General features: G+C 53.7%; 1 protein-coding gene across 2 annotated transcripts in view; it reads right to left on the bottom strand.

Annotated features, from left to right (window-relative positions):
• The window catches only part of WSCD1 (WSC domain containing 1), a 54,632-nt gene extending 34,280 nt beyond the window's left edge, over positions 1 to 20,352 (bottom strand). The window contains exons 1-3 of one of the 2 annotated variants that reach the window (XM_023184648.1): positions 20,262 to 20,352; positions 8,183 to 8,896; positions 577 to 691 (exon numbers count right to left, since the gene is read on the bottom strand). In XM_023184648.1, the coding sequence (XP_023040416.1) occupies positions 577 to 691; positions 8,183 to 8,609 (542 nt within the window). In that variant the 5' untranslated portion in view covers positions 8,610 to 8,896; positions 20,262 to 20,352. Of the gene's footprint in view, positions 1 to 576; positions 692 to 8,182; positions 8,897 to 18,852; positions 18,914 to 20,261 lie in introns of those variants that run through there. The other variant, XM_023184647.1, reaches the window with a different exon arrangement.
• Positions 20,353 to 21,059: the final 707 nt, after the last annotated feature.

The following is a 21,059-nucleotide window of genomic DNA, read 5'->3' as shown; positions in this document are numbered from 1 at the left end:
CACACACACACACAGTCAATTGTGAGGGCCTTGACATAGGGAACTTTGCCCTGGCAAATGACAAGTATCTCGCAACTACTGGGTGAGCTGGAAGTATCAGAAAAAGTAAACCTTGTTATACACACAAGGTGAAAATACTTTTCCTACCAGAGCTGGAAAGATCCTCTCAGAAATCTCAGTTAAAGCCCTTTATCTTATTGTAAAACATATAAGTAAATGGAGTCCCAGGGAAGGAAAAGAACTCACCAAAGTCACACGCGGAGTCCCTGCTATGGCAGGACTGGAAGTCGCATCTCCCTGCACTCAGCACCAGCACCTAAGCTCCCAGCACCCAGGTCATCACCCAACTCCCAGCACCAGGCCATCACCCAGCTCTCAGCACCCAGGCCATCACCCAGCATCCAGCACCCAGGCCATCTGCCAACAAACTTTCTTTCTTCTGGACAACTGGGATCTGATCAGCGCATTCTAATTATGCTATGACAGCCAACTGGTAGCTGATATGCCTCCTCATTCTGGAACTGTCCCTGGACCTTCCTCCCACTGGAATCAACAGTCCAGGACCCCAGCACTCACCGCTCAGCACACGCATCCTGGCAGTGGGAGACAGTCATCTTTCTCAAGTCATAAAACACAGCTCCTTTCAGAGTCCTCTCGTGGCCATCATCACTGAAGCATCCAACGTAGGTGCCTGCAGAAAGGGAAGGATGGCTGAGACCAGAGGTCCAGGAATCACGGGCCCACCCTTAGGAAAAGCCAGGGGAACCTCTCCCTTCCTGGCCAGGGCCACTTCTCAGAGAAACCCGGGGGGATGAGTGCTGCAGGCAACCTCCCCCTCAGTGATGAGTCAAGGGAGCATCTGACACTTCCCTCTTATTTGTTTCCTGCCCATTTTCTCGTAATTAATGGCCCACTGTCCACCCAGACAGCTCTGCCAGGAGCCTGGCGTCAGCCTGACCACTGCTTTCTTCCACTGCCCCCAACTCACAAGTTGGGAAGGCTGGATTACCTCTCATGGACTCCACCCCTCCTCTCCAGCCCTGCCCTCCCTGGGCTCACAGCGGCCTCTCTACCTCGGCAAGTGTCCTGAGAAACAGGGTCCTTGCCTCCTTGTGGGCCAAAGAGAAGAAATCACGTAGGGCAAGTTTGATTTTAGCAAATTCAGGGAAGAGCTTTCAAATGGGGAAAGCTATCTCAAGGTAAAGTCTGTCATCCCAAGAGGGAGTAAGGCCCCATCTCTGGAGTGTGTCCGCAGAGTCTGTTAAGAGTAGGAGAAAGCAGCCTGTAATCCCAACACTTTGGGAGGCCGAGACGGGCGGATCACGAGGTCAGGAGATCGAGACTATCCTGGCTAACATGGTGAAACCCCGTCTCTACTAAAAAATACAAAAAAAAATTAGCTGGGCGTGGTGGCGGGCGCCTGTAGTCCCAGCTACTCGGCAGGCTGAGGAATGAGAATGGCGGGAACCCGGGAGGCAGCGCTTGCAGTTAGCCAAGATCACCCCGCTGCACTCCAGCCTGGGCGACAGAGCAAGACGCCATTTCAAAAAACAAAAAAAAAAGGAGAAAGCGTCCTGTGTGGGAAACAGCAGGGCCAAGTGACCGCAGAGGCCTCTCCAGGCTGGTCACCTGCACACATCCCTGGAAGGGGAGGCCGGGGACACCCATGCTGCAGTGGCAGTGAGAAGCCAGCCGTACCCGCACCGGAGAGAGTCTCTCACAGCCCTGCCCTGCCACCCCGAGGGAGGGAGACATCTCCCAGAGATGCGCAGAGAAGCTCGGAGATGGCAGTCCTGATGCAAACGCGGGTAGGCACGTAAATGTCACGCGCACCCGTGTTTTGAAGGAGCGGCACGGGAAGCTGCAAACACGCCGTCACACAGCCCCCAAGCTGTGAACGCACACCCACAATAGCTGCGCCGAGATCTGGATCGGGCACCTGTGATAAAGGCACCGCACGTCTCCCCAGGAAGGGCTGCGTTCGGCTCCTTCATGTCATCTGGGGCGCACGCCGCTGCCTCCAGAGAAATTAGGCTGTCTCTGGGAAGTAACACGCCCAAGGCCTCCCAGCAGCCTGCCAGCGGCTCCCAAGCGGCTTTTCAGTGAGGAGAAAAGTCCCGATGGTCCACAGGCCTGGGTGCTCCATGAGGGCAAGGGAGACTGTCTTTGTTCCTGCCAAGAGCCTGGTCCGGGGCAGCGGCTGGGGGAGCCGGGGCACCACTGAGTGGCCTAGGGGAGGAAGCCTGCCAACCATCCGCTTCTGGCCCCTAATCGAGGAGTGACTTTTCTTTGTATTTAGCAGAGAGCTGAAATACAAAGGCGGGGGCTGGGCGTGATGGTTCACACCTGTAATCCCAGCACTTTGGGAGGCCGGGGCGGGTGGATCACTTGAGATCAGGAGTTCAAGACCAGCATGGTCAACATGGTGCAACCCTGTCTCTACCAAAAATAAAAAATAAAAAAATAAAAATAAAAAAAATTATCTGGGTGTGGTGGCACACACCTGTAATCCCAGCACTTTGGGGGACTGAAGCAGGCGGATCACTTGAGGTCAGGAGTCTGAGACCATCCTGGCTAACATGGTGAGACCCCGTCTCTACTAAAATTACAAAAAATATATATATACAAAAAATTAGCTGGGAGTGGTGGCGCATGCCTGTAATCCCAGCTACTCAGGAGGCTGAGGCAGGAGAATCACTTGAACCTGGGAGGTGGAGGTTGCAGTGAGTCGGGATCATGCCACTGCACTCCAGCCTGGGCGACAGAGCAAGACTCTGTCTGAATATATATATATATATACACACTATATATATACTGTATATGTACTATATATATACTATATATGTACTATATTTATTCATATATATGTTATTTATTCATATATATTATATATATAACTATTATTCATGGGGACTAGCAGTAATGCACGAAGTACATAAATACATATATATACACACACATATATATACACACATACACACACACACACACACACATATACACACACATATATATGAAGGCGGGGACGGTCTTACTGAGTGCACCAAGGTGCAATATCCTGGGCCCTAGGTTAAGGCAAATCAGAGGAGAACACGCAAGATGGCAGGAGACAGGACTCCCCACCACACCAAGACCCAAGGGACCCAGGAGACCCTCAGACCAGAGAACCCCAGGACTGACGAGGGAACAACAGCCACTTTCTCCAATGTTTGCCTGGCTCCCTGCCAGGCTCTGAGCCTCTTGAGGTCACCTTCATCTGGGGACACCCATCAGCACATGTGGCCATGCCCACAGGCACATGCTATCGCCCTCCACTGCTCAGACATCCAGCCCCACGTGCATCTCTCTCCTTCTGTAAGTCTCAGGTCCACCGCCACCAGCATGGACCACTGCACGGAGCTTTCACCCACGTCAGTGAGAATGAATCCTTCTCCTCCGCCCGCCTACTTAGCAAAAGAAAACTAATATTTGAGAAATTTGTGATGGGTTGCTCAGCAAAGAAGTTCCATTTCAGCTTTCAATTAAACAGCCAAAGCATAAGCTCAGGATTATTAAACATTTATCACTGTAGATGGGAAATTAACCACAAGGTTTTCAAGGTGTTTGGGCTCAAGACCTTCCCAGGCTGAGGCTGCATGTTGCTGTACGTGCTTCCCAGGCTGTACAAGCTTCTGGGGAAGTGGATGGAAACAGCCTTTGGGAATAGGCTCCACCACTATCTGGCTGTGCCACCTGGGATGTGCGGCTGCCTCTCTCTGAGCCTCAACTTCTCCATCTATAAAATGGGAATATGGTTCCAATTCCACGAGGTAGTTGTGAAAATTCCATAAGGTAACACATGTGAAATGTCTAACACAAGGCTTGGCATGCAGTCATTACTCAGCAGCGATTGTTTTTACCGTTACTATATTGTTATTAATAATGAAAACATTTAAATTACTTTTCTTCCCTGAAACTCAAATTCTTCATCATTAAACCAATGATAGCACCACTTACATCATAAGGCTGTTTGAAGATTAAATTAAATGAGATAACAGATGTATGTCTATACAATGCAATGCTTGGCACAGAACAGATGTTCAAATAGGTAACAGCCATTATTATTCTGATCCTACACTCTAACCTGGGATGTGTGATGGATGGATCAGTAAATATTGGCTGAATAATTAACACGTTAATAAAAGAGAGAAAAAAACATTGTTTCAAGCAGTCAGGCTCTGGTTCTTCTGGAAACAAGGAGTGGCTCACCTGTGACCAGCCGGCCATTTGATGGAGGGCGAGCCCGGGCCTGGCTGGCCCCGTCTCAGCGTGCAGCAAGGGGCCTGAGACACAGACGGCCCCTCTGTTTGTGAGGAGGCGGCGAGCTCTTTTATCTGGACGCAGAATGAACAGCTTTTCTAACTCCCCGACAGAGGCGAGAATGTTCAGGAAAGAAAGAACTTCCGAGGATACACTGGGACCCATTCTGAGGCGGATTTATTACTTTCGGCTGAAATGGAGGCATTGCCTTATTGTCTGTGACTCTGCATCTGTTCATTTGCACATCAAAATGGACACTCCGTGAGGCTATTAACGATGGCTTTGAAGATATTGGAATGTCTTTGGAAATTACTATCAATAAAAAACAAACTGGCTATGGAGAAGTTACTATTTTTCCCCTAGTAAACTTACTGACATTTTATTCCATTATGGATGTTGTCCAAGGTATAATGAAATGCTCAGTGATTGATGGTGCCTCCTGCAGCTTCCGCGCCTTGCAGGATCCCCTTTCAGCAGGATGGCGGGCTGCCCGGGCCACAAAGAGACACCCGCTTTGTTTGCAGCCCCAGCAGCTGTCCCGAGGGCTGGGCCGCGGGCTACTCTCCACCAGTGAGGCCGACTGGCTGTGCTTGGCCCATGGAGCCCCACGACAGGAAGGGGCCCAGAGGACTTGCAGGTCAGCACTCTGCCTTCCCCCATTCTCTGATGACCATGACGGCACAGCCTTCCCAGACTTGGTTCTTATACTATTCCAAGGAGAGCAAATTCTTCCTTCAATCCTGGCACACATTCACAATACTTGACAACCTATGGAGGGCACTGACCATTCGGAATTGCCACCATTTGGTACTGGAATAACATTAACCCTCTCTTTGCTGGATAAGGGGGAGGTCTGGGGGCCACTGGGGAGGTAGCCAGAGTGTAGAGGCACCCCAGCGGCCCAGGTCAGGAACCATTTACCAACCAATGTGGAAATATTGCAATTATTTTAACGACTGATAAGACCATACTGGTATATAAATGTGGATATCAGTCCTGCTTATATCTAGCCACAATCTCTCTTGCTTTTACTGGAGTCCCTTCCATCACCTCTATAAGTCGTTAGGGGTAACTTAAAGTAAAGGGGTGCCACTGGTTCCCTGAGACATACACGCTCTGCACTCAGGGCTGAGCCCTCCCCTCTGCTCGTCAGTTATATTTTTATTTTTATTATTATTATATATATTTTTTGAGACAGGGTCTTGCTCTGTCACCCGGGCTGGAGTGCAATGCCACAATCTCGGCTCACTGCAACTTCTGCCTCCTGGGCTCAAGTGATTCTCCTGCCTCAGCCTCCCAAGTAGCTGGAATTATAGGCACGTGCCACCACACCTGGCTAATTTTTATATTTTTAGTAGAGACAGGTTTCGCCACGTTGGCCAGGCTGGTCTCGAACTCCTGGTCTCAGGTGATCCACCGCCTCGGCCGGGCGTGATGGCTCACGCCTGTAATCCTAGCACTTTGGGAGGCTGCTGGTCAGTTATAAAGGTCACTTCTGACTGAGTCCACAGGCCCTTTGCATGTGCCTCTAGCATACCTTGGCCGTGCTTTATAGAAATTATTTGGGTGCATATCCCAGACTGAGCTCCTCCGGGACACAGTGAAGTGCACACATGAAGACTCACGCAGTGGCTCTTCAGTAAGTGTGGAATGAAAGCAATGAAGAGAGGAATTGAGCCCACTATGCCCAAGGTCACAGGCCCAACAAGTGGCAATACACAGGTCTATTTTCAAAACGTGTGCATTTTACATGGCTTCCTCTCAAGCAATGTACATGACTCCTGCCGGTCACGTACACTTTAGTCTAAATAAGTTACACTGATAAAAACCTGCACAGAGACTCAGTCTCTTGGTGCGTTGCAGAAAGTTTGCAGAAATCATGCCTGTGTCAAATGAGCTGAAGCATCAGCTCCTCATTTCTCCCTTCTGACACACGAGCCTTGCTGAGAAATCCTACAGCAAGTGCTATGGCCTGAATGATTTCTGAAGGAACTTCCTTCCACGGCGACACGAACCCACAGCCCTCCAGTCTTTATTTGACTGGGCTACCAGTCAGTCTCCTAAAGTAAGGACAGCTCGGGCTCCGTTCTCTTCCACAGAACCTTCTCGTCACGATCAAAATAAGGCCGAACTCCTAGGCCTGGCACGCATGGCCCTCCCTAACCCAGGCCCCAGTGCCGTTCCTGCCTCATCTCCTTTTAGATTGTGCCAGGTGGTAGACTATGCTCCGACCTTCATTATGACAGTCCAGAGGGCAGTTCCTCTTGTGACTTCAGGTGCAGGGTCCAACAAGGTGGTGACGGGGATGCTGAGAAGCTGACTGAGCTCAGCCACCCTCCAGACAACTTCCACACTTACTGGGAGCTCCCCAAGCACCAGGCACATTTGCTGCGCCCTGCAGAGAAAGTCTGCATGATTCAGCGTGAAGAGCTCCAACTGGAGCCAGACTATCCTCATGCTGGAATCCAGCAGTGTGACGATGGTAGACCCTGCCATGTCCCTTCCACGTCTCCCAGGCCTGCCACTACCAGCGGGTCCTCTGAGTGCTCTGGCACTGAGCCTCCAGCCGGATTAAGTCCCGTTGCCCATTTGTAACCTGTCTCATAACACGCCCTTCACTGGCTGCCTTCTCTTCCCTCTCCCACTTCCCACGCCCCCACGAGTGTTCCCGGGGATCACATCCCAAATATACTGGATGCATGTGAATCCTGGTTTCAGGGTTTGCTTGTAGGGAACTCAAACTAAGAGCATAACCTTGGTAGTTGGCTTAACTTCTCCATGCCTTGGTTTCTTTACCTGTAAAATTGTGATATAATAATAACACCTGTAAATAGCAGACTTACAGGTGCACAGGAAATCCCATATGCATTAGTAGCTTCTATTGAGTCATGATAGCTGCCAGTTAGAGCCCCAAATCATACACCAGGGCCTCTGTCCTGGGAGTTCTCAGCTTACGAGTGCACCAGACTCACCTGGAGAGAGCGTTAAATACAAAGCCTGCTGGCCCCTACCCCAGAGCTCCTGACTGGGTAACTCCGGGAGAATCTGAGAATCTGCACTTGTGACAAGATCCCAGGGGGAGCTGATGATGCTGCTGGTCAGGGACCCCACTTTGTGACCCACTCCTCTGTGTTATCACACGTGCTCCATTTCAGACAAACCTGGTGACACATCTATTTTTTTTTTTTTTTTTTTTTTTTTTTTTGAGACAGAGTCTCCTTCCCAGGCTGGAGTGCAGTGGCCCGATCTCCACTCATGGCAACCCCCACTTCCCAGATTCCAGCGATTCTGGTACCTCAGCCTCCTGAGCAGCTGGGATGACAGGCATGTGCCAAGACACCTGGCTAATTTTCATATTTTTTAGCAGATACAGGATTTCACCATGTTAACCAGGCTAATCCCAAACTTCTGACCTCACGTGATCTGCCCGCCTCGGTCTCCCAAAGTGCTGGGATTACAGGCGTGAGCCACGGCGCCCAACCTGTTTTCGTATTTTCAATGAAACCTGTCCTACTAGTTTCTCTGAGATAAAAAAATAAAATAAAATAAATAGAATAGAATAGAATAGAATAAAATAAAATAAAATAAAATAAAATAAAATAGTTGGCCAGGATTCCAGCCAACGCCTGTCTGAATCCAAAGCCCGAGTGCTAAGTGACCTGCTCACAACATCTCAGCCTTGAGTCCTGTGGAATTCCAGCTGGGGAGTAAGCAAAACCCTAAAGGACTTCACGTCACAGGCCCCTCCCTGTCCTGCCCTGCAGAAGGAAAGAACCGTCTAGCGGTGAAGGCTATGAGGCTGCAGAGAGGAAGAAGGCACCAAACCTGTGACCCTGAACAAGGGTCCTGGGAACGGCTCTCCCAAATGCAGCTGAGCACCTACCTCGGCTGTGGATGGCGGGCCTGGGAGCCTCGGGGCCCAGGGCGGGCGGTCCCTGGGAGTCACTCATGAAGTGGTGGAACCAGCGACGACGCAGCTGACGCAGCTCCGAGTTGCGGCTCCGGAGCCAGCGGGGGCCGGGACGGGGCCGGGTCAGGGGGCTCTGTAGCATGTCCACGCCCAGCAGCAGCTCTGGGCTGACTCGAGGGTCATGCAGTGCTCTGCTGTCCAGCAAGCCCACGCCCAGTGCCACGGCAGCCACTGGCAAGGTCTGCAGGGGGCCAGGTGCCCGGGGGCCCTGTGGGAGGGCCACTCGGGCCCGCTGCAGCAGCAGCAGGCTGCCGGTCATCAGGTAGGCAGCCGTGAGGAAGAACAGCAGGAACTGTGTTCGGCGGAGAAACTTCTGGAGTCGGAAGAAAGGTTTGGCCATGCCCCTGGGCAGCAGGGCTCCTGGCTGGAGCCCCGGGATGGCTCCTAGCGCCCAGGCGGGAGGGAGGCCAGGGCCTCCGGAGACGTCATCCTTGCATCCTGGCTCCTGGCACCTGCCGTGCTGGCCTGGGGTCACTCACTGTTCCTTTCCCGTTTCCAGTAGGTGTTCAAATGGCACCATTACTTATCTCCAGTGGCCACAGGGTTCTGCAGCTGCAGCTTCTGCCCAGGCGTCAAGGACATCTCCATTCTAGGGCTCTACCGACCCTCATCTCCTGGTGCAGAAATCTGGAAGGTGGAGAAAGAACACGGGGATGTAATAGGAGGGTCCACTACGCGGCACTCCCAGGCTGGGACACCCTTCACCCTGTGCTTGCTTTATCCAAGGGACCAGCTGTGTTGCAGGAGCACTGGACAAAGCCAGGTTTAAATCTCAGCTCTGTTACTGGCCAGCTGTGTCACACTGGGTAGGTTGCTTAACCTTGCTGGGCCTCAGCTTCCCCATCAGCAAAATGGGGATAACAGCTCTGCCCTTGAGGAGTAATGAGGATGACAGAAATAATGAGGAGGAGGAGGAGGAACAGCAGCAGGGGCTCTTTCCTCAGCCCTTCCTGTGTGTCAAGCACTCAGCTAAACACTTCGCATATTATCTCACTTAACCCTGAAACCAATCCAACAAGGTAGAGCTATCATATCCCTGTTTCACAGATGAGGAAACTGTGGCACATGAAGGCATATTAGCTAGCTTTCCCCAAGCCACGCAGCTGGTAAACAGGAGAGCCAAGGTTTGGAAGAGTCTGTGTGCAGAGCCTGGACTCTCAATGACTACACGGCCCAGCCTGCAATGAGACACTACCACATATAAATGCACCTAGCCCAGGCAGGACTATGCTGCAGGTGCTTGATCTATGCGTGCAATCAGCTGACTCCCAGGGGTGCACTGGAACTGTGGGCCTGGGTTGGAAGGAGCTTCTGCACAGGCTGGTCATTGGCTTTTCCACAGGATGAGGCCCAGGGGAGGGAGGGGATTGTGTAGCCTTCCCAGGCCTCCTGGACTCCAGAGGCCAGAATCAAAGGCCCAGGGTAGCGCCTGAGCCGTGCACCTGCAAACAGAGGCCGAGCAGCCAGAGCAGAGAAGGCGGAAGGCTCTCTCATCTGCCTTCCATGGGTCTCTCCACTCCCCAGGACTCAGCTGTCACTCTGGGTTTCGGTTCCCATTGGCGGCCCCTCTGAAGTGTGCTGTTGGGGTTGGCAGAGGGTTTTGCAGCTGCAACGACCTGGGCTGCTGTGTGAGCAAAGCCCTTAGCACAAGGACAGGCTTATCCCAGAAAAAAAGGCCCCTAGAAGCGTGACTAAGCCACTGCCCGTAACTAACTTGGCCCGGGCCCCCCGCCAGGCCTGTGCAGCCACTCAATGGCTGCTCTGTGCACCAGGGATAGACAACGGGTGTGAGAGGAAGGACAATGTTTGAGCTGGCATTCCAGGCCCCCAGAAAGCTTAGAGGCTTGGGACAAAGATCCCAGAGAGGCATGAGCCTCTCTGATTATACGGTGAGGGCCGCCAGGTTCTGAGGCGCTTGGGGAGGGCAGAGATGTGGAAATATGGATCAGCTGGTCCTTTTGGCTGGGGCAGAGGTAGCAGACTCAGTAATCAGCAAGTGAGGGTGGAATTAAATCCTGGGTTTGGAAATTGCAGACGGTTCTCCAGAGCTTCTATTTTCTAGGCTGACGTATCTGCCAGGCCCACCCCAGACAGCATCATCAGATTTGTAAAACCACAGAGAAATTCCCAAGAAATCCTGACTGATCTCTCTGCCTCCAACTTTGGACCTTCCGATCCATCTTCCACAAGGCTGCCAGGGTGATCCTCCTAACACGCAAATCTGATCATGGCGCACCCCTGCTTAAAACCCCGTTCAATAGCTCCCCGTGGCTACTGGATAAACTCTAAGCTCCTCAGCATGATGTACAAGGGCCCCTTCGTGATCCAGCCCATCCAGCCTCATCGCTTGCCCGGTCTCGCTCTTTGGCTTCCCCATCTCAAATGCACACATGTAGAGGACTGCGTGCTCGCAAACGAGACGTTCCCGATAAGCCCTGCTCTTGCAGACAAAGCAGGACGGTCCTTCTCTGCAAACAGAAATGACAAAGGAGACAGCTGTAAACAGTGGGCTCTGGGAACTGGTCAATGTTTACTGATCTTGGGAGTCAAGGAAAGATCAGAGAAGCAACACATGCCCCATGACTTGGTAACATTCCAAAAACGGCTGTATAAAATAAAGCAGAGTGTGCCGTTCGGCGCGGCTGCCATGTATGTCTTGTCCTGTGTTGTCTTGTGTGTTCATTCCTTCGTTTAGGAAACACGCGGACTCCAACACACACATGCGCACACACACTCCACATTCCAGCAGAACCACCAGGAACCACAGCACATCTGCCTCAGTGCCTTTGCACAAGCTACCCTTTATTTATGCCTTTTCCTTCCTCTTCACTTATCAAATCCCTGTGTATCCTCCAAGGTTCAGGCCAGATACTGTTCCTCAGACAAAGCTTCCCTGAAGATTCCTCAGTCTTTCCGCAGCCCCTGCTGACCCTCAGCCCAGCACTCGCCATCCTGAGGCTGATCAGAACTGTCCATCTACTTGTCAGTTACCCTCCAAAGTCTGTCATCTGCTTAGGGCTAGAGGCCATTTTCCTAACCCCGGCCCCAGCACGAGGCCTGGGAGTGTGGATGCTCAGTGGTCTTCGTTTATGAATACATCTTAAAAACGAACGAGACCACAGATAAATTGATATGTAAATCCTGACATCAGAAACCTGCTCCTATGGGGTCAGGGCAGTGAAATCTCAAATTCCACTTACCCAGAGCCGTGGATGAAGCCTGAAACGTGGGAGAGATGGAGCAGTGCATAGGCACAGGCCCCCAGGCAGTCCAGGAACACAGCTTGATGGAGCTGAGGGCTTTCAGAAGCATGGAGTTAACAAGAGGGCCTGGGCTGAGCTTTATGTCATCCTTTCTATGATGTAATTCTATGAGGAGGGGTCTCCAGGTCTGTTCACAAAGGGGCTCCGGTTACAAACTAGGGATCACATCCATCCTGTGCAACTGAAGGGGAGAGGGTAGCACTCCTGCCGTGAGAAGGTTTCTGATGAGATGGAGCAGAAAGGCAGGCAGGAACTCAACAGTTCGGAATTTTGAAGGCAGGGTATACTGGTGAATTCTGTATAGATTTTCTAGATAGGATTTGGATATACAATACAAGTAGGGCTGGGGTGGGGAGTGGTCAGAGCAGATGAATCAGGATTCAATCCATCTCAGCCAGGATCCCACGGTCCTCCAAAGTATTTTCTGGTGCTCCCCCTTCCCAGAACGGGCATCCCTGGTCTGGGGAGGTAGGTGCTGGTGTGGACACCACAGACAGCCATGTGCAGGCCAGATTTCCATGGCCCAGGTCTTCTACGAAGCAGGCTACACTCCCAACTTTTAAAAATCACAAAGCAGATTCCTAGCCTGGAAAACTCACTGCGGGTAGGCTGGTAGGGGGAAACAAAAGACCGGGCACGGTGGCTCATGCCTGTAATCCCAGCACCTTGGAAGCCGAGGCGGGCGGATCACAAGGTCAAGAGATGGAGACCATCCTGGCCAACACGGTGAAACCCTGTCTCTACTAAAAATACAACAATTAGCTGGACGTGGTGGCATGCACCTGTAGTCCCAGTTACTCGGGAGGCTGAGGCAGAAGAAACGCTTGAACCCGGGAGGCGGAGGTTGCAGTGAGCCAAGATCATGCCATTGCACTCCAGCCTGTTGACAGAGCAAGATTCTGTCTCAAAATAAATAAATAAATAAATAAATAAAAATAAGCATCAGGAACTTGTCACCCTGCCCTGGACTTCCACCACACTTTACAGCCAACATCACAACACGACACTCTCTCTCCTCAAGGCTGGCAGCCCCGCTCCAGGGCACAGATCACACCTGGTTTATCTCCATGTTCCCAGATCCCAGCACACAGCTAGCCGGGCAGTGATGGTAAATGTTTATTGAGTGACTGAACCCACAAGAGGCCTGGGGGTGGGCTGGGAAACTTGGAGCATCTGCACAAGGGCTCACAGCCAAGCCATGAGGTAAGTCAGAGAGCAGAACCGGCCAACACCTGGGGTCGGGGACAGAATCCTAGCCATTGCTCATCTGCATAGGGCTTGGGAGGCCATCAGCTATACCCACTACACCCGAAAGCCAGAAGGCTGTCCATGACAGTTAACCTACCTCGAGCAAAGCATTGCACAGGGCAGGGCCTCAGGCTCATCGTCTGTTCAATGGGGGTAAATGTGCTTTATGGGATCAAATTAGGGAGTAGACACGAATCCTCTGTGGCTCTGTTCCCTACAGACTGGCATGGCTTGGTTATGAATGCAAAAGAGGCAAGCAAGGAAAAGCTGGAAGATGGGCCTGTAGTAGCTGTGCCACTGGTGAAGTCAGAGTCGAGAGGCGTCTCCCCAGCTCTGAGCCCCCACAGTCCCTGGAGTGCACCCAGGATCCCACTCTTGCTCGCAGCTGATCCCCATGCTGAGACTGCTGTTAGTTTTGCTGAGACTCATTGCTTTGTCAATGCCACCATTTATGAAGCATTTGCAGTGTGAATAGGTTGAACTGGGCTGTACCTGCACCATCTCATTTCCTCCAGGCAACCCACCAAGCAAATGCCCTGTATACCCCATTTAAGCACTGAGGTCTCTGAAGCTGAGCCAGGTGATGTACGCTGCCCAAAGCCAGACAGATCAGGGCCAGCACTCAGAGCAGGCCACCTGCTCCCAGAGCCTCCACTATGCCCACTAAGCTTCCTATTTCTCTCCCCTTCCCAGCTCCGGCTTCACACGAGGCAAGATGTATTCTCGAGAGGAGTTTAGTGCGCCTCCGTCAGCACCTTTTTGAGGTCATGCCGGGCCAAAGCTCCTAGAGATGATGCCCCACATGGGGTCTCCCCAGCCAAGCCTTCCGGACAGTGCCTTGTTGGTGAGTGTTCACGCCCCAGCCCACTGGGACTGGCAGGCAGCCTGGGGCCCTTCCCTTCTGAAAGTCTGGAGAATTTTTCCCCAAGGTGTGCGTCCCGTGGGCACCTCCCATCTTGGAACCCTGCAGAGTGCTTCAGGGGAAGGCTGGGGCCGGGAGGCTGGGGGGTTCTATCCCTGCCTGGGGTTTGGCCCTATTGGGGGTAGAGGAGACACACCAGGGCTGGACAAAGATGCACACTCACTGCCCTGCCCTGGGGTCACCCTAGAGAAGATCAGGGCCTGCAGAGGGAGATCCTGAGCTCCCTGTCAAGCATGAGAGGAGAGTAATAGAACAAAGGGGCTTCTGGAAGTCTCAGGAAGGGAGCAAGAGTCCAGAGCACCTGGGGACTCAGACAACCTGGGCTTTTGTCTATTACATTGTTGCCATCTGGGACCGAGGGAGTGGCAGTTGCCCAGCCTGGCTCGGGCTGGTCAGGTGGCCACCTCTCAGCCAGGCTACGGGTCCAGAGACCCAGGGGTGGCAGCAGGGAGAGGAGAGGAGGCAGTCCCTGGGGGTAGCGGCTACAGGATAGAACTCAGAGCTGGCCCAGGTGCAGCTAGTGGCCACTGGGGTTCAGTCAGGTGACTCCACCTCCCTGCGACCCCTGGTCAGAGAGAACAGGCCGTGGCAGCTGAAGGGAAAATGACACCAGACATCCCCAGAAGGATCTCAGCTACTGTGGCAGCTGCAGTAAGGGCTGCAAATCTCTTGGGACTCGGAGCTGCCTGCTTTCTGCAGGGCAGGAGCCCCAGTGATAAGAATAGGGCCCAGAATATATTGCTCTCCAAATATGAAGGTGATGGACATCTGGGTCCTAGAAGCTTGGAGTCTCAGCCTCAATGACTGGCAGCCGGGGGCCTCGGCTTCAGGACCTGCGCAGAGTACATGCGGGAGCCTCCAGCTGGGCTCACAGCTCCTGGATTCCCCTCCTGTGACTTTCCCCTTGCCCCTGCCCCTGCCCCTGCCCCGCTCAGGCATAGTGCCTGGCTTCTGGACCCCATCCCCTCTCCAAAAGGCTGTCCTTTTTCATTTAAGAAAGTGATCTTTCTAATATGAGGAGCTAATGATGCTACAGCCTGTAATGGCTTCCCAGGGATACCCAAGCAAGCCCTGTATCCCACCAGAGCATCACCTGCCTAGTGAGAGATGCCTCAAGCACCCTCACGCATGCCCTTCCACCAGCCAGGGATGCTTGTGCCCCATCTTATGGCTCTGAAATGCTCCAGGCCATCAAGTTTCAGCTCCCATACCACCTCTTCCATGAAGCCTCCCTGATCTCTGGAGCAGAACCACTCCTCAGTTCTAGGCACTAAGCAACGAGGCTGGATGCTGCTACAAAGTGTGCCTGGGTGGTGTGTGGTCTTGAGTCAGGGTTCCCTGCTAATGTCCCTACCTCTCCTTCCAGCCTGAGGGCCTCTCAAAGGCACAGTCAGTGCCTCTGCCCACCTCCGGGTGGGGCACAGGGAATGCCCCTGAAAATAAGTACCTGCTGGACCGGACGTCCTTCAGTGCTGAGGGCCATGCTGCCATTACTCACAGGCCTCACAACTCTGTGTCTTAGAGACTGAGAAAAAGAGCAAGAGACCCACTAAACAAAAATCTGCTGGGTCCTTTTGGGGAACAAGGTCTGGGAAATGCAAATGGAGTGGGAGCCTTGTCTTTGATGAGACAAATCTCTTGAGAGTTTGAACTTCAGAGCTTGAAAAAAGATTCAACATTTTAATAGGTTGCTAAAAGGGTATAAAACATAACAGGTCAAAACTCCATTCCATGCAAAAGAGGAAAACCCCTTCAGTTAACCCACCGCTGGGGTTCATATAAATAAAAACTTTAACCTACCATATTAGAGTTCAAGGTACTTTCACCAACTGTCAAGTGCATTGGATGAATGGTCAGATGGAAAAATGAATGCGTGATCTCCCCACATATCTGTGAGGCCAGAATCATTACCATCCCCATCATACAGACGCAGAGTCTGAGACAGAGAAGGCCAATTAACTTGAACAAATACAAACAGCTATTGCTAAATCACTCTGATTCCAAGTGCATATCATCATCAACCATATCACATGATCTTCACGTGTGCAATACCAAGGACGGAGATCCTTCCAAACACCGTGCTAGGGGCTAGGTCCACACAGAAAGACAGAGCACCAGCGCGGGAGCCGGCATTTTTCCTTTCCTGGCACCTGATTTGCAGCCTTTCTCACTTTTGAAACAGCCAGTCTCAACCTTTTCCAGCCTATCTCTGGGCTATCCCTTTTATTTTTATTCATTTTTCAAGATGGAGTCTCGCTCTGTCACCCAGGCTAGAATGTAGTGGCATGATCTTGGTTCACCGCAACCTCCACCCCCCAGTTTCAAGTGATTCTCCTGCCTCAGCCTCCCTAGTAGCTGGGATTACAGGCGCACGCCACCATTTTTGTATTTTTAGTAGAGATGGGGTTTTGCCATGTTGACCAGGCTGGTCTCGAACTCCTGACCTCAGGTGATCTGCCCACCTCAGCCTCCCAAAACATCAGGATTACAGGTGTGAGCCACTATGCCTGGCCTGAGCTATCTCTTTTATAGAACCTTATTTTGTTCACTTGTTCATGTGTTTCTTCCACCTGGTGCTGAAAGCTTAAGGGTCGTCTCAAGTCCATCTCAGAACCTGGAAGGCAAACGGGTGTTCAAACCCCACTGAGTGAGTTGGATACAGATGGACAAAAGAGTGGAGTGCCCAACCAGAGTCAGACCTGCCAATGGGACGGGGCACTCGGGCTATGGGAGAGAGTCCAACACACCCTGCTGCACATCCCTGTCCTCAGAATACTCATGACCCCCTCATATCAAGGGAGCCACCCTCTGGGAGGGAGCTCACATCTCCAGGGGCTTTCAGCAGCAAAGGAAGGGAAGCGAAGTGGAGGGGAGGGGTCTTAATAGCTACCAGCAGGTGCGCTGTATTTTATAGCTGATGAAATTAATCCAGCCCATTCTTCCATCCACTTCTCACATCCACACCAGGAGGCAGGACATATGCAGAGTTCGTCTCTGATCACATTCTCCAAGTGGCACCCTTCCGATAATTTTTCAGGCGTAGGTCAACACACTTAGCAAAGCCATGATGAGGAGAGATTAAAGGAAGAATGTGAAGGCCAGCCCAGGAGGCCCAGGGAGAAGGTAGTGAGTGGAAGGCCACGTTCACTCCCTCATTCCCTAGATGAGCAGCCCTGGATGTTAGGGCCATCTCTGGCCTGGCTAGTGTATATGATTATCACCTGCATGTTAAGGCCTAAGACCCTGAAGGTCTAAACACTGAGCTGCCCCAAAGTCCTTGGCCTTGACCTCATTGTACCTCCAGAGAAAGAGTAGGGGAGCTGGTCTCACCAAGGCTGATGGGAGTCTGAGCCGGATGGGAGTACAAGCTTGGGGCTTTCTGTGATGAGAAACAGCACTTCCCAAGAGGCCCTGCTCGGAGGGGTTCCATCAGGGCCTGGAGGCTCTGGATTCAGAGGCTCTGAGTCGCCTGCTCAGGCCGATGCCATAAGGAACCAGCTCTGTGACTCACTCCCCAGTGCTCTGGCTGAACTTATCAGGTTGGAGACTCAAGCTTCAGCAGCAGACCCACTGGTGGGCCTGAATATCCACTTCTGCTCGGTTAGGAAGACAGGAGGAAGAGACAGGAGTCTGGCCTTCTGCCTTATCCCAGCTTCTCTTCACTTCCAACCAGACGTGCTAAAGGCCGCAGGACAGTACCCCACAGAGCACAATGCCCACTAAAGAGAGGGATCCCCTCACCCCGGAATAAGGCATTTTTACAGAGGAGCTGTGGAAATGGCCCTGCTGAGGGCTGGCTGATGCAGCCACAGGTGAGGGCCTTCTGGCGGGGAAGATGAGGCAGTCAGGCTCAGCCACCAGCCCAACCACCGCCAAGCCCCCGTGCCTGGGAGAGCGCCTGCTCTTCCTCCTAGAAATCCTGGGCTCTGGCAGCCGGTTGAGGCCTCTTCCCGGAGGATCTCCTGAGGGCCAATCTAAGTGTGTGGGGGTGGGGAGCATGCTTGAGAGTGACAAACCTCATTCTCCCATAGCCCAAGGAAACCTCCCCAGCACCTGCAGCCACCGGGAGGGGGTGACTGCAAATAGCACAGGGCAAGCCAGCTTTATACCTCCTCTAACTTTCACTCCCCACCACCCTTTCTGTGCCTGACAACCTAGGCAAATCAGGAAAAAAGAAAGGCCCCCACTCCTGATCCCAAAGTGGGATAACCCAAGTGCCTCCGTAAACCTAAGCATGCTGTTCCAGCAACAAGAGGGATGCGGGTGTCTCATGTTAGAAAAGTATAGGGGAGTCCTGCATCTGTCCCTCTTGGGAACTGCAGGGGCAGGGCCAGTATGGGGAGCAGCTGGATCCCAGTGCAGGGCTATGGGGCTAGAACTCCTATATCAGCCTTCCCACCGCTCAGCGGAAGGAAGCGAGGTCCTCTTCCCCACCCGCATTCCCGATCAGCAGAGCAGGCATCATCCCAGGAGCACAAATGCTCAGGAAAACAACCAGCGAGGTTACCGGAGGCAGAGGACCCAGCCAGGTACGCTCCAGAGTAGCCAAGAAAAACGCAGTTTAGCAACCTCCAGTCGTGAGTCTCCGTCCCAACCTACGAAGACACAAAGCTCTACACTGGGTAATTTTCCGGACAAAATATATATACGTTTTGCTTTTGCCTCTGTTCAAGTTCACCAAGAGACGGAGCAAACCCTCCGCTGACCGGAAGCCTCTCTTGGTAGCGGAACGAGAGGGAGCTGCTTCTGGGTAAACGTCGCCGCCTAGGAGGGAGGCTGTGCGCACCCCACACCTTGCCCTCGCCCCCTCCCCGGGCCCAGCCGCAGCGCCCTCCCAGGAAACGGACGGGCTCTCAGGACTCCAGAGGGCGACGCGGCTCGTGCGGCGCCTCGCGCACCCCCGCCCCATCCCGGCCGCGCCGAGCGCCCCCCGCGCCCCGCACGCACCTGCTCACTCTCCCCTGCCCCGGCCGAGCCACCCCGGGCCCCCGGGAAGGCGTCCCCCGCAAGCCCGCCCGGCAACCGGAGCAGGTGCAGCCTCGCCGCGCTCCCAGCGGCGTCTACACAAACTTGTTTGCCCGCGGCGGGGGGAACACCCTGCTCCCAGCCCGCGCGGGGGTCCGGATGGAGCGCCAGGAGACAGGACTCACCCCGCGATAGCGGCCGGCTGGGACGCCCGCACCCGCGCCCACGGCCCGCCTCCCCCGGGCGCCAAGCCCGCAGCCCCCGCAGTGCCCGGAGCCCAGGAGCTCCGGCGCCCGCACGCCCCCGGCCGCCCGCGGCGAGCGGACCCACGCGCCCGAGCACAGGGCGCCGCCGCCTGGCTCCCCGGGGCTGCTGGCGTCCGGGCTGAGCGGCGGGGCGGGCTGGCGGGCGCGGAGCCGGGGCAGGCAGCGGGCGAGCGGCGGGCGGGCGGACGGGCGCCGGGCTCTGCACATGCTCACTCGCGCGGCCCGGGGACAGCGGCCGGCCGCCGCCGGGTCCTAGAGGCGCCGGTGCGCACCGCCCGCCGCCCGGGGGAGGGGTCGCGGCTTCGCGGGAGGGGGCCCACGCCCTGCCCGGGCCCGCGAGACACGCGCGCGGGGCGGACCACATGCGCCACTACCTAGCAGAGACGCCGCCACCCACTCTAATACACACACACACACACACACACACACACACACACCAGTCACCCAGAGCCACAGCCTTTCATCGGAGCCCCACGGGCTCTAACACACGCACCATGACGCTCACACCCAGACACAGACCCACAAACACACGGGGCACTGCCGCGCAGAGGAGCACGCCGCCACTCTCACTCCGATGCAGACTCACAGCGACAGCCGCACACTGCCTGACACACACATCCCGAACCACTGCTTCCCAGACAGAGACACCGACACCCACACTCAGACACACACTCTCGGGGCTCTGCCGCACTCACCCAGAAGCAGGCTGGGCCACCGTGACAGGCGCGCACACGTACACACACAGCCACACAGTTTGTAGCACTCTAATACACGCACACACACACACACACACCGGATCACCGTCCCATGCAGAGCTAGAGACAGACGGTCACAGCTTCACACACATTCACACTCAGAAACAAGCACCTGCTGGAACACACACAATCTACACAGAACAGAACCGCAGCCCTACAAACACCCTGACACCAGCTCCCGTGTCTACACACTCGGGGGTCAGCCACCGGCTTATCATCCTGCTCCACACCGCACACAGTGACAGACCCACGCCTTGACATAGTCACCCACAGAAGCAATGCCACACACTGGTGCCTACTAACAGACACACTCTCAGATAGAGGGGCACACTGGGCAATTGACCCACAGGTTCTCTCTTTCTCTCTCTCTCACACACACACACACACACACGCCAAGGTGGAAAGACGCTGAACAGTCACACAAGTCTATACACAATCCCCCTCTTTAAATAAAGACTGGATCCAAACCTAAAGATTTTTTTCCAATGAGGAGCCCCACCCTGTTCCCCCAAAGCCCCCAAGTCACAGCATCTACCCTGCTCTGCCAGATACACCGGTGGGCCCTGTCCTCACCCGGGGCTGGCTGCTAAGATGCTCCCAGAAGCTGAGGACAGCAGAAGCAGCAGGAGCAGGTGGCGGTGCTTCTTACCGGGTCTTCCTAAAACGGAGTTTCATGCCTCCGACTCCCGCTAGGGGCAGAGCTGCTTGGCCTGGTTCCGAGGAGCTGGCTTGCAACAGGTGCAGGTGGCAGGGAAAGCGTTGCCTGGGGACCAGTCACAGTCCCTCCTTGCGCGGGTCAGTCAGGTGGCACCCAGAGTAGGAAGAGACTCACTGCAGTTTGCATAGCCATGTCTGGCCAAGTGCAGAATTAGAGCAGAGTCTGCACCATCGGCATGAAGGCTGAGTGCTCTGAAGATCTTGGGGCACCTGGGTTTAATATCCTTACACCCAGGAAGAGGATACAGTAAGTGAGAGACGAATTCTGTGCTGCCTCGACGTCCCAGCCTTGCAGAAAAGCTCCCTTCACATATATATCCTTTACAGAACGTGAATGTGTGTGTTGTTATAATTACAACAGCAACCCACTGTGCAGTCTTGCAATGCTGTTTGGTTTGCAAAGCCCTCTCCATGACCAGCTACATAATTTGAAGGGCCTAAAATAAAGAATTTCAAGAGATAAAAGGAGGATATTAAACCAATACAGGTCCCTTCTGAGCACAGAATTCAGAGCCTTTTACAGGTCTCATACCCATGAAGCCAGCCCTGGCCCTCTGGTACCCATTGTCCCACTTAAAACTCATGATAAGTTTAGAGATGCCTTCATGTGCCCATTTAACAGAGGAGGCCCTAAGGTGGGTGATCACAAAAGGC

Source organism: Piliocolobus tephrosceles, chromosome 16 (genome assembly GCF_002776525.5).
Source record: "Piliocolobus tephrosceles isolate RC106 chromosome 16, ASM277652v3, whole genome shotgun sequence".
In the NCBI taxonomy this organism is placed as follows: domain Eukaryota; kingdom Metazoa; phylum Chordata; class Mammalia; order Primates; family Cercopithecidae; genus Piliocolobus; species Piliocolobus tephrosceles.
Note: the sequence above shows the minus strand (reverse complement) of the source record. Positions and strands in the feature narration are given on the sequence as shown.